This window comes from Ostrea edulis, chromosome 4 (genome assembly GCF_947568905.1).
Source record: "Ostrea edulis chromosome 4, xbOstEdul1.1, whole genome shotgun sequence".
NCBI classification, from domain to species: Eukaryota; Metazoa; Mollusca; class Bivalvia; order Ostreida; family Ostreidae; genus Ostrea; species Ostrea edulis.
In genome coordinates, this window is record NC_079167.1 from 59,911,882 (window position 1) to 59,926,291 (window position 14,410).

Sequence of the window (14,410 nt, forward strand, 5' to 3'; positions counted from 1 at the left end):
ACAGTCTCGACAGACTTTTAAGTTTACACAGCATTAGATACTTCCTGTAGTCTGCGAGGTGACTGTCAAGGCCAAGTCAAGTGTAGTACGTTATATTTTGCGGCAATGTCATACTCTTCAACTTCAGTGTCAACCTCTCCAATTGATGGTCAGAAGCCAGGAACAAGCGGGCTGAGAAAGGCTGTCAAAGTGTATTTGCAAAAAAACTATACAGAGAATTTTGTGCAAAGTATTTTGGAAGGGGGTCTTGGTAGTATAGAAGGCTCGACATTGGTAATCGGAGGAGATGGTCGGTACTATGAAAAAGAGGCAGCGTTACTCATTATCCAGATGTGTGCAGCTAATGGGGTAGGTCTGATATAACATGCAATGTTCTATCTTTTTTCAGTTGCAGTAGTCTTTAATAATAGATTGCACCTATTAAAATGGTGATTGTTGATAGGGTAAAAGTACACAAAATAATACCTTACTAAGATGTTCCTGATTCAGCCTGCGATATATTGCAGAAATTTTTTAGCCTATTAATTGCACGATAATAAACTGAACTGAACTGGTGATACAGTGTGTACTGGAAGACACGACACAATTTCTTGTTAGTTTTGTTAAATTGTGATGTTTACGCTACTGCTGTCTATGTGATGAATAATATGATCTTCTGTTCATGATTGCAAGAAAAAGCTTGCATCACAAAGTGAGGAGCTCACTCCAATGATTACACATGTGAGTCATGTAATTTGCTCTTCATCAGCTAAAAAAGTGCTAGAAGGAAAAATGTTACCGAGGAAAAATGTTACCGTCACTAGTATTTCATTGAGAACCCATAGATAAAATAAATTGTTTGAAAACTACCACAAATACTTTTGATTCCCATACCTTCGTTGATTTTGTTGTTGTTGATAATTACTTGGTTTTAAAAAAACCCATCAAAATTAAATATCACATCACAATGCACTGTTTACATCAACTGCATTAGATTTTCTATGTTAAATGAATAAGCAGATCAAATTCTAAAGTCATGTTGCAAGATGTTAAGGGTCTTCACTTGTCTCAATGGTCGCACCGTAAAACATTATGTGTTCTGATAATGAAAAAGTGTGAAATTGTCATAATCATTCATTAGTCTCCTATTGTTTTTGCTCGATCAGTTCTTATTATTCTTCCTCTTCTTCTTTCACATGTCTAAAACTGTCTGCAGCCGTTCTCCGTAATCCAGTGTTGATGATGGAAGTATTAGATATGATAGGCTGATGTATCTAGATGCACAGATTTTTTTGGATTTTAGATTGAAGGGAATTAAGGTACATTTGTGTGTGTGTGTTGGGGGGGGGGGGATCTAACAAAGAACTCTATGGGGAAAAAATTGATTTCCAGAATTCAACAGATATAACTTTAGTTAACAAATATGATAGAGTCCTGTGATTTTTAGAAATGAGAAGGGAATGACAGGCCCTACAAACTAGCATCAAGTTCAAGTAACTCCAGTGACGTTAACTTTGAGTTTGACCACGAAAATAAGAACTGGTATTGATAGCAACATGGGATCTTCAGAAATGACAAGAGGATGATAGGACCTACAATCTAGTATCAGGTCAATTGACTCCAGTGACCTTGGAATGTAAAATCTACAAATTAGTTTCAGGGTCATGTAACTCCAGTGACCTCTGACCATGAATATAAAAACTGAATTTTCAGAAATGATAAGAGGATACTTACTTTTTAGCTCACCTAAGCTGAAAGCTCCGTAGTAATAGTATATATCAAGGTCAATGATTCCTGTAACCTTTGATCTTGATCATAAAAACTCGTATCACTTTAGAACTGGGACAAATAGAGACATAGAACCTTTAGAAGTGATAAAAAGATGTTGTGACCTACAAACGAGTATCAAGGACAAGTGACATTGACCTCTTACCTTGAACATAAAAACTTATTTAACTTCAGAACCAGGTCTGATAGGGACCTGGGATCTTCAAAATTGATGAGAGGATGATGGGACCTACAAACTAGTATCAAGGTCAAATGACTCCAGTGATCTTGACCTTTGAATTTGATCATAAAAAACTTGTATGACTTTTGAACCAGGACTGATAGACTTCAGAAATGATGAAAGGATGTTGTGACCTACAAACCAGGATCAAGGTCAATTGACACCAGTTTTACTAAAGGGAACAAAGATTTTTTTTTTTAAATTTTCAAAATCAAGGTATTTGTGATCTAAATTTTTAAAAATGAAATTAAGATTGGCATGAATTTTGTGGAAGGGAGTTGTGAATGTGGGGGAAAATAGTCGTACCCAGAAAAAGCCCACTCTTATACAACCAGTACTTCATTTGGGAGACTTTAATTGGCAGATTATAATCATATCTTGTTATTCCTTGTAGGTGTCTAAAGTAATAGTGGCTCACAATGCCTTGATGTCAACACCAGCTGTATCCTGTGTAATCCGTAAATACAAAACTAATGGTGGCATTATACTGACTGCCAGTCACAATCCTGGGGGTCCAGATGCTGATTTTGGGATAAAATTTAACACAGAGAATGGAGGTAATAGTCATAAATTTGAAAATATATATTTTCTCAAGGTTACAAAATGAAAAGATATTTTCTCAAGGTTTCAAAGTGTAAAGATATATTGCTTCATGGTATTTATTTCTTTATGCCATCCCAGCATTATAACTTGTCTTTCATTTACACTGTAATTTGACTTTCATTTTTCTATCAGGAACTATAATTTTTATACAAAATGAATTTAATAAAAATGTTCAGTTAGATCCTTTTAGAAGTGTATTCAGTACTTGAGATATATTTAAATATGCTCTACTGATTTGAAACATAGCCTTTTCATGCACATAACCATAAAACTAAAAAGAAATAACCCAACTATTAATGAACATTTAACTACATGTAAATACTGATTATATCAATCATTGATTGACAATAGACACTAGTCTATGCCAATTGTAATTGGGATAGACCAAATTGTCTATGCCAATTTTCTATGTTTAAAGCAATAGAGTTATTCTAAAAGTCGACATCTGATAAATGTTATGAGGAAAGAAGGACATTGTTATGGGAATGGAAAGAAAATATGTTTTCTAAGCACATTATAGGTAGATAACAATGTTTTAAATTTGTGCTATTTTTTTCAATGTTGCGGTCTATGCCAATTTTATGAGGTCTATGTCATCTTGTTTTGGGATAGCCCTGTGATCTATACCAAGTTTTAAACTAATTTCAAACACTGGATTGATATAGTTCTTCCGATTTTGACTGATTATCAATTATGAAATTTTTCCAATTATTTAACACCCATAGTGCTTCAAATATCAACTATTTTTTTTGAGAGCCTTTTTCATGTGGATTTGTACTCAGCATTTATTGAGTGTGATCAAAAACCTCGAAAGCAGTAGTAACAAAAATCGAAATTCATTACCATAATGCCCAGTACATATATGAAATGGACATTTTTAAATATGTTATGTAAAGTTTTATTTTTTAATACATTGATAGTCATAATCTCTTTAGATTTTTGGAGTTTTAAATTGCAGTCTTGACATGAAATGTGAAATTATTCAATATCATGATATGCTGTTATTCTCAATAACTTTTTACATTTCTGTCAATTTGACTAATTTCTGAAAATTACTATTTCTATTAATTTTATTCTTGTACAATGAATGCAATTCATTTTTGTGATTTTTTACAGGTCCAGCTCCAGAAAATGTCACTGACAAAATATTTGAAAGGACACGGAATATTAACCAGTACAAAATCTGTCCAGATCTGAAGGTTGACCTGTCCAAAATTGGTCAGTCTGTATACACCGTTGATGGCCGAGAATTCACAGTCCAGATTATAGACTCTGTATCAGATTATGTGGAGTATATGAAGGAAATATTTGACTTTCCTTCACTGAAAAATTATCTGTCTTCAGGAAAACAAGTTCTAATGGATTCCATGAATGGAGGTATGTAACTACTCTGTAAATAAACCATCCACTGACTTTAGAATTATTTGCCAAACAAAAGACAAAGCTAGAAGGAAAATTTATAAATCTGAACATTTATATAATTTGATGTTCATCCACCACTATATTGTTCTAAATGACAAATTGATGAAGGACAAAGGATGATATGGACTTTTTCTCAATATGATTTTCAATTTTTTGAAGCAAAGTTGACTTTACCTTGAAGAAGAGTGTGTGCACTGTGTTCTGATACATACAATATTTTAGAAAAATGCAGGTGATTCTAATATATGACAAAAGTTTTGATGAGAAGTGCAATTGTTTGCACCATGTTTCTTTCTGCAAACTGTGAGCATGATGGAGAATTTGATGCATATTGTTCCTACCCATGTATGGCTTTCAGAGGCAGCTAGGTCACTGGTTTGATAAATAAATCACATTCTTCAAAGTGTTCGATGTTTTTGAAATAAAAATAAGAAATGATTGAAAGTGGTAACCAAAAAATGGCTCATTTCTGACTTCAAATTACAAGAAATGGTACAAAATTTTGCTAAATATTGTGATGTTTTGTCACACAACAATTGAAATTCAAAAAAAAAAAATATTCAAAACCTGGAAGATTTTATGGGAATTTAACCTTTTTAGGTGCTAAATTAGACTTTTTTGTTTATAGTTATATTTGTAAATTATTGTACTTTCGAGGCATGATTTGCAGTTAAATTTAATGGGTAGTATTGCTGAACAAGCTATCTAGGTAGTTTTGAAAGTTTTAGATACTTTTTGTATGTTTTATATATCAATTCTTCCTGATGTAAAAATGACCCTTAAAGACCCCACTTATATTCCTTTCTGTGATAAACATTGCAAGATAGCAAGTCTAGATTAGAATTCTGTCTAATCAATGTAGCTGATGAGAACATCATCATAAAATCAAATAAAGTTCAAACTTAAAACTAAATTAGTATACTGTAATTTAGATTAACAATTTCTTTAATCCCATGATTCAAGAGCATTTTGTAATTTTATATGTTTTAAGGATAAAATGTTTTCAGGTATATAATCTTAACAGAGTTATCTCTCTTTGCTCATCAACAACACTGCTGTGCATTGCTGTCAACAGTTCTGTGTAAAATGTGCAATAATTTGATACTTGATGTCTTTTATTGAATTTCATGAAGTATAGAATACATGTATAATTTTAGTATTATTGAATAAGCACACTATAAAACTTAAGAAGGGCTATATAATGAGTCTTATGTCAGTGCAGTAAATCTGATATTTTATTTCTTATTGAAAGCACTGACATTTCAAATGTGACATTGAATTCTATATCTATAATATTAATTGAGGAGGCAGTTTTAAGCTCACTTGAGCCTTAAAGTGAGCTTTTCTGATCAAAATTTGTCAACAGCTACATAATGGTGAAAAAGCACTGTCGGCGGTGGCATAGACTTTTTACATTTTCATCTTCTTCTCCAGAACCTCTGGGCCAATTTTAACCAAACTTGGCCCAAAGCATCCTTGGGTGAAGGGGATTTAAGTTTGATCAAATGAAGGGCCATGCCCCCTTCAAAGGGGAGATAATCACAAAAAATGCAAAAATAGGGTGGGGTTGTTTAAAAATCTTTTTCTCAAGAACCACTGGACCAGAAAAGCTGAAATTTACATGTAAGCTTCCTGACATAGTGGATATTCCATTGTGTAAAAATCATGATCCCCAGGGGAATGTTGTGGCCACAATAGGGGATCAAAGTTGTACATGCGAATATATAAAGAAAATGTTTAATAATCTTTTTCTCAAGAACCAATGGGCCAGAAGAGTGGAGATTTACATGAAAGCTTCCTGATATAAAGTATATTAAAGTTTGCTCAGCTCATGACCACCGGGGGTAGGGTGGGGCCACAATAGGGGATCAAAGTTATACATGCTGATGTATTGGAAAAATTTCTCTAGAACAACTGGGCCAATTTCAATCAGACTTAGAACGAATCATCCTTGGATGAAGGGGATTCAAGTTTGTTGAAATGAAGGGTCATACTCCCTTACATGAAGAGATAATCAAAAAATGCAAAATTAGGTTGGACCATTTAGAAATTTTCTTCTCAAGAACCACTGGGCCAGAAAAGCTGAAATTTACATGAAAGCTTCCTGACATAGTGGAGATTCAAGTTTTTAAAAATTTATTGCTAGGAACTGCTGCTCAGTGAGCAATGTGCCCCATGGGCCTCTTGTTTTTGTTCCAACAATCCTCTGAACTCACTAAGTACTTGTACAACATTTAAGTTACTTACTGTTTGGTCATGACATATATATCATGATCTCCTATTGGTAATATCACTTTCCTCTGAATTATGCTGCTTTATTATGCTGCTTTCTATAAAAAAAGAAGAGAAAGTGTATGCTTTATTGGTTCATGTAGACTGTACTTTTTTGTGCATTGAGAATTCTAGAACCATCACTGGAGAAAAGTCTTTCAGATAAATTTCCAGTATGCATATATTCTACTACAGGTGACTCTCGATATATACAGTGTATAATATTTGTAGAACAGAAAAAGATACATTTGATATGGTACTATGGAATGAACAGGTGTTATGAAGTAATGCTTATCTCCTCCATTGTTTACAGAAACAAAAGTACTACAGTGGTAAATCTAGGATGTTACATATTAAAAAAAAATTATTTAAAAAAAACCCCAACAACTTTAAATCTTGTTTTAAAGAGTCTTCTATAATTATTCAAATTAGGAAATGGAGAGGTTGGAGGGAGCAAACTTGGTTGGCTGTTATGGACAAGCTTAGGTCTGCACCATAATTATGTGTAAATGTTTTAAAATTCAGAGAGCATGCTGCTTAGTATCAATTTTATTTATTGAAATATTTAAATATCCAAACTGTAGAAAAGTTGCATTCTTAATAAACAGGTTGAATTTGGAAAAGTAGGGGGAGGAGGAGGAGGAGGAGGAGGAATATGCTTAGCAAACTTGCCTGGCTGCTATGGCCTAAATATCTGTATTTAATAAGAAAAGAATGGTCATCAAAATTTTCTTTAAAAAAAAGATATCAAGTTGGAATTTCTGCAGGTTGAATTTGGAGGGGTGGGTGGTTGGGTTGGGTAGGTTGGCTTAGCAAACACAGATCACAGATTTTGAATAGTACGAACATGGTGGAATTCCATCTGATGTTTAAGTATTAAATGCACCACGATTTACTCAGTTTGGAATAACATCTGCATAAACTGACAGCAAATCAATGTATTTTTTCTGTGTCCTAAAAATACCCTCTGAATGTATGAAAGCTTTAGACAAAACGGATTAATGATTCTCATGATATTTTGAGTGATATGAACATGATTTTATCCCATCTCATATGTCAGCATTAAATGTGCTATACTTAACACTTCCATAAAGAGAGGAGCAAATACATGCGTATACGTGTGACTGTAAAAAAACCAAAAAACCCCAGAGATGTCATGTTATTCACCTGTCCTCAAGCACCTCTATGTATGATGAGCTTGTTGGATCCAATACACAATTGAAATAAAACCATTCACACTGATGGCAATTACTTGTGGTGTATCTAGTATTTATTTCAAAGTATAGATATAAAGAATATACAATTTCTGGGATTTTCATGTAGGGATATAATTTAAAACAATGAAAGGAAGATAATCAGCCTACCTGATTATGTAAACATGATTTTGTTGTTTTCATATCCATTGATATAAACAACTATGACTTTTTAAATTTCACTTTTGAATTCAAATAAATTAAAATCACTATTGAAATAATCATTAGGTATTCAGTGTTCAGAGTGCACTCATGTTCCAGAGGGAACGTATCTTTCACCCAATGCACATGGTTCTTGATGATGCCCGGAATAAGTAGAATGCTTATTTATATCATAGATTGTACTTTCGTTGTATATTAAAGTTTTTGTTTTAAAACTCTAGTTGTAATAATTTAAGTCCCACGTCATAATTTCAGTATTTGATTTTAAAAAATGGAACTGAGATATAGACACAAAAATAGCAAGGAGAAACATCATTTCTTAACAAAATCGCAGCAATTAATCATTTGCCCCCAGCCATCAAATCATTGTGTATTGATTTATATATACATCTAAGTGATTGGACTTTTTCTTCCTAATTGCCTTAGGAAAATCTAGCTCCTTTTTGATTGGTTGTTGGTAAATTCCGCATAGTATTCGTCTGATGACGGGTACAGGGATGTTACAGAAAATTGCACATGTCAGTTAAATAATGTTTTACTATCGCGTAGTATGGTAAACCCAGAAAGTGACGTGGTATATCAGACATACTAATCATTAGACTCACTTGATGGGAGTGATGCTGCTTATGTTCACTGTACTAAGATTTCATCTACCCAGTATGAAGAATCCATCATCAAATCAGATTACAGTGTGCATCATCATGTGAAAGGGTTTAACCCTCTCCTCAACTTTCTATTGTACTGTTTATTACCAAGAACCATACATTTCATAGGTTTAACATATACACATAAAATAATTACAAGGTGATAGAGTGATTATATAATTGCTTCTCTGTCACATGTTTTAACTGAAAAATTACGCTACATCTACCACTGTCACGGTACACCCCAAAGATTAATGAACATCAGTTTGAAGAGTTATTTTAATGTGACTTGTTAAAAAAATTTAGTATGCTAACTGAGAAAAAACAACAGTGCACAAATGCAAATATTTTTACTGGAGTATGGAGAGAGTGTGTTATAGTAATCGATTTTTACATCTATTATAGTTATAGGTAATGATTAATCACATCGACTGTAATTTATGGTCCCCTGCTTTTTGTGGAAACATTTGAACTTTCATTTGCCCATTACTCCGATGACCCAAACTTTTACATCAAACTTCATATTTAGCAAGTTCTTTCCATGTGATAATGCTTTTTGATAGATACAAAAACGATTCATGCTAGCTAGTTCTTTGAATTGCTTGATAAGTTTTGTATGTACTTGTGGATAGTGTACATACATGTAGACTGGTGGAATTGCCAGTGACCATATAGCTCAGTTAATGGAATACCTTAGATTCAGGGGGTTTCATTTTGAATTGCAATTTTTTGTGATGCATATTCTCTTTTCCATTACATTTGTGGTTGTAATCAGTCTTTGGAACGAATTCGAACAGCTGAAAATGTCTTTCAGGAAAAAACCTGATTGTCATTGTGGGCAGAGATGATTGGGGGGGGGGGGGGGGGGGGGTATCAAAATTTTGTCTAGGCTCTAGATTCTTGTCATTTACAAAGCTTTTTGAAAATATTACAGGAACATTATTTTCTAATCAATGTTTATTTTTATGGCTAATAGCAACAGAAATAAAGAACAGTGATATTATCAAGTATTTTAGTTTTTGGCTTATCATATGTTTTAAAATGGGACTTGGATATCGTAGATTCAGAGGGCTCGGAATTCAAATCCAGGTCTTGCATTTTCTCCCTTCCTCAAGATAATTTCAATCGTTTTCTCCATTCATTCTGTTGCAGTCATGGGACCTTATGTGAAAAGAGTAATATGTGAAGAACTTGGCGCCCCAGAAACAAGTGTAGTTAACTGCACCCCACTAGAAGATTTTGGAGGAAAACATCCGGATCCCAATCTGACCTATGCAGCAGATTTGGTGGCAGAGATGGCAAAAGGACAACATGACTTTGGTGCAGCATTTGACGGTGATGGAGTAAGTTGTCCAGATACACTGTACATCTTGCTTTATGTGGTAGCTTTTATTTTTAGGTTGTTTAAAAACTCACAAAAATTTAATTCACACAAATATTTTGATTGCTTTGATTTGATTTTATTGGTTAAAATTTCCTTGTGCACATTGATCGATAGTAATGGAAGCTTTGGGAAAAGGTATTGTAAACTCTTAACCTTGTTTTTAAGATTTCATGACATATTAGGTATTTTATAATTGATTTACTACGGTACAGTTTTTGAAATACAGAGTAAAAATACAGGTATTTATAAAGTAAATTATGAAATACCACTCAATTAATCAAAAGTTTCAAGTGCGTAATAAAGCAGTTCAGTACAAATTCTGTCTGTTTGGGTTGGTGCCATGCATACTTGTCAAGTTGTCCGATATTTTACAAAAAGCAATAATTTTTATGTTCCAATTATGTTATAATTAAATTCTAATTAACAGGATAGAAACATGATCCTAGGAAAGAATGCCTTCTTTGTGACTCCTTCAGACTCTTTAGCTGTTTTAGCACACTATCTGGAATGTATACCATATTTCAAAAAGACAGGGGTCAAAGGTTATGCTCGTAGTATGCCAACAAGTGGAGCAGTAGACAGGTCGGTGATAAGTCAGACATAATGCAAAGAAATGTGACAGTTCTAGAATGTTGAATAACAAAATAGAAAGAAAATAATGCCATTTCACATGATTGGTTGATGAAAGTTTCTTCCCTGTAATAGAAATGACCAGTTCATTCATATTATATGAGAACAGTGTTTACAAATGTCAATTCAAAGACGTTTTCTTTTGTGTCAGGAAAAATTTGCACCAAAATTTTCATTAATTTTCTCTCTCAATAACATTTTCCCCTGACAGGAATATTTTAAAAAAGTAGAAGATAGGAAAGTCTTAAAGACTTTATTAATGTCAAGCAAGAGATTTTATAAGCTAAATGAAAAACAAGTCGATATAAAATATTGTGGTAATACATTGAAGTAAAGGGGAATCCAGCTACCCTTTTTCCAGTCTGAATAAAGGTAACCCAATAAACACTGAAGTGCTATTCAGTCAAGGCTCCAATATAGCCTTGTACATTCTATTTTATTGTGTTTATAATGTTTGTCAATGTTAACATTGTTACATCAGAGGTACAACTGCCCAGATAATGCCCGTGTGTCACGTTTCTGACACAAAATGAGCAATTTTCTGTATAAACAAAATTTTTGTATCATTTTAATTTTTACAGGATAAACAATGAGGTTAAATTTCTATGGTTAAGAGAAAATTATAAGCATTTTTGTGATTTAAAATTTATTATTCTTTATTTTGTATCAGTTTAATGTTCAAGGGGGGGGGGGGGGGTATTTAAATTCATACATACAAGTATGCCTTTACCTTAAAAACAACAGAAATTAAGAACCCATGAAAATGAATGACTTTACTGTATTTGGGCTTGAAACAAATATGTGAAAAGGGCTCAGCAAATTTTGTCCATACCACATTTTTTTACTCTTACTTGAATATCACATTTACATTTATTTACATGTATTTTATATATACACCTATGTACAGATGTAATTTGTTTTCTAGAGTTGCTAAAACCAAGAACCAGAAATGCTATGAAGTGCCCACTGGGTGGAAATTTTTTGGCAATTTGATGGATGCTGGCTGTTTGTCACTTTGTGGTGAGGAGAGCTTTGGTACTGGGTCTGACCACATCCGAGAGAAAGATGGACTGTGGGCAATTCTGGCCTGGCTGTCTGTCTTGGCCAATCAGAATTGCAGTGTGGAGCAGTGTGTGAAAAATCACTGGCAAACTTATGGGAGGAATTTCTATACAAGGTATGGGAATTCATATATAACAGCATACACATGTTAATATGTTCTTTGATTGTGCAACTATAATTTATCTGTTTTTCTGGTGTGGTATATTTACTTGTTTTTAGGCTGAAGTGCCAGTTTCACATACATGTAATTATTGTGATTTACTTTAAAGGCAAATAAATAAAGCTCTGAAGCAAGTTTCACTCCATCCCTCTCCCCCTCCCCCTCGCTGTGTAGGTAGATCAATAAGAGGAAGGGCAGTGGTTGTTATTGGATTGAATAAGATAGGTGATTTATTAATTTGTTTAGCACAATGTTCACAAGTATAAATTGACATTTAAATCAAGTGGGTATGACATTTATATGTGTCACTATAAAGAAAATTGAAAAAGAAATACAAGAAGGTTGATATGGGGGAGAGCTCAGGTACTCGCAATAATAAATTTGTTGACCCTTAGTAGTTCATTGATGGATCCACCCCTGAAAAATTTGTGCCATGTGTGACTGGTATGTGGGACATGTTGTTAAAGGTGAGGTGAAAATATGGGCCTTGCAATGACATCGTTCTTATCTATTAGGATTGTAATAATTGCTTCCTTGTAGATAAATGTGGGTGGTTGGAATTACCAGAAAGAAATGTATGCACTCGGGCATCTTTTGTAGAAAGTTTGATTAAAACATTATAGCAAGTGAAAAATGTAGATCTATACTGTTTACTAAGATTTTTAGATGGGGTGTACTTACCGGTAAAAATTCAGTCAACTAATACAAGAAAAAAGTTCCATATGAAAGGAGTGAAAGTAATTTCTGTTCATTTTTATAATATAAAGTAAGTTGGAATATGCACATACAGAAAGTGGAATTCTACTAATCATCGGCTTTGGTACTCGGATGTATGGCTATCACTCTTCATGCTCTGTCCCTAGCACTGCTGCCGGTTCCAATCATCAGATTCTCAGAAGGTTTGATGCTGGACATTCTCCAGTTGGTGGGTCAGCAGTGGTACACTATTCGATGAGTCTGTGCTTCCAGCAAAGATCATCTCAATGGTGCAGTAACCAGCAGGATGTTTTCTCCGCTGCTTCTCTACTGTCTTACTGACTTTTCCACTTATCCCTAGTTTTCTAAGCAGCTTCCATACTGATTTTGTTGAGAACCCTGTACACCTGACTTCAGCAAGAAACAGCCAAACATCCTTGATCCCTGCAGACAACCATACTTGAGGCTGTTTTTCTCATGTGCCTCCTCACATTGCTCTGCCCATAACATGGTCAGTTCTGTTGTGACCACCGTCTTTGGCTGCTGTGAGACTAACACTTCACCTGTCTGGAGTGTTGTTCCCATAATGGTAGGGAAAACCAGCTTCCTGTCTAAGTCCACTCTTAGCACTCTCTCTTGTCCTCTATCCAGCAATGTTTTTCTTACTGTTCTTCTATTAGCTGTTCACTCTCTCACAAACAGGATCTGCCTCTGCTTCACTTCTGTGGGCCATTTCCTTTTCCTTTCTACCTCCAGCAATCCCACAGGACTCTTGTCATACGATCTATATCTCTCTTGGGTTAATGCTACCTGGCATCCTGATAGAATATGTTCCATCATCCCTTTCGTTCCATAATTTTCAGCATGGGTCTTCACTCACTCCACACTGTGCAAACTTACAGGAGATGGGAGCTTTTGTCATACATCAACCTCAGTAAGAAAGAAACTCTGAACTGGTCATTCCTCCACAATTCTAACGATGTCAACTTGCGCTGACGTAAGTCTTATTTCATCCAGTCTCCCTGCTTTTCAAGCTAGGTTGTCCTCCCTCATATATGGTCTTCCTCGGTCCATCATACCTCTACTTGGACCATATTGTGCCTCTCCATTGTCAATGCTTTTGACCACTGCTGGAAGGGTGTCATAGCCACACCCTGTACTGACAATTCTGTCATCTGCCAAATCCTGCAAGGGATGACAATGGCATGTATGTAATTGGAATGATTTTAATACTATAAAGTTCATTTGACGTAAACAATAGTAAAACTCCACTCCATCTCCTCAGGCAACCATTCACTGCTCGTTCTTTGGCTTCAACTGACATGACCACATCCTTATGTATAAGGAGCAAGCACAGGTACCATGCTGGTAGATCCAGGCATTGTACTTCCTGAGTAATCCACTACTATCTACTTTGTTTAGCCACGTTTGTATTTTCATCCTGGTGTCCTTGATGCTACCTTTGTCTGTGAGGGATTCATTAAACCATTTCCCAATCATTTAATTTGATTTCCTGATATGGAAGGGATCTCATCCTGCTGGATGTTCATCTTGACTGTTGATGCACCCCTTCCTCAGCCCTAGACATCTGGACCTTCATGGCTTGAACTTCATGCAAGCTCAGGAAACGGTCTTTCAGTTCATGCTTCATAAACCACTTACTTTATACTGATGTAAAGAATGTTGATGAAGTTCAATGAACCAAATGAATTACATTTTACAAGTAAAATTTAATGATTTTGAAATAACACCTTCCTTTGCAAACACAATTTTTTTTCAGCAGGTCAGAAAAAATGTTTCTGGGTCTCTCCAAAAAAGGTTTTTGAATATAAAGGTCCTATTTAAAAATCATTATTACGAAACAAATGTTAAAATACTCCCCTTTCTACAATTGATTTTTCTGTCTGTAGAATTACAGATATTTTACTTGTCCCTGCTGTATAACCATTTTTACTCTCTATTTAAAAGAACTTCTAGTAGCAAACCAAATCAGTATTTCAATTTGTCATTGGGAAGATTTTAATCACTGGTACATGTACTTGATGTAACCCAGATATGCCTTGCGGATATAGATTGAGCATCAGAGACGTGGCATACATATATCTCAAAGAATAATCTTAAAGACTTACAACATAT

The 14,410-nt window shown here is 34.5% G+C and overlaps 1 protein-coding gene across 2 annotated transcripts in view; it reads left to right on the forward strand.

Moving 5' to 3' along the window:
- The window catches only part of LOC125670310 (phosphoglucomutase-1-like), a 27,786-nt gene continuing 13,376 nt past the window's right edge, over positions 1–14,410 (forward strand). Inside the window, exons 1-6 of one of the 2 annotated variants that reach the window (XM_048905405.2) lie at positions 1–348; positions 2,382–2,544; positions 3,707–3,967; positions 9,495–9,685; positions 10,154–10,308; positions 11,282–11,533. In XM_048905405.2, coding sequence (XP_048761362.2) covers positions 106–348; positions 2,382–2,544; positions 3,707–3,967; positions 9,495–9,685; positions 10,154–10,308; positions 11,282–11,533 — 1,265 coding nt within the window. In that variant the 5' untranslated portion in view covers positions 1–105. Of the gene's footprint in view, positions 1,299–2,381; positions 2,545–3,706; positions 3,968–9,494; positions 9,686–10,153; positions 10,309–11,281; positions 11,534–14,410 lie in introns of both variants that reach the window. The other variant, XM_056163236.1, reaches the window with a different exon arrangement.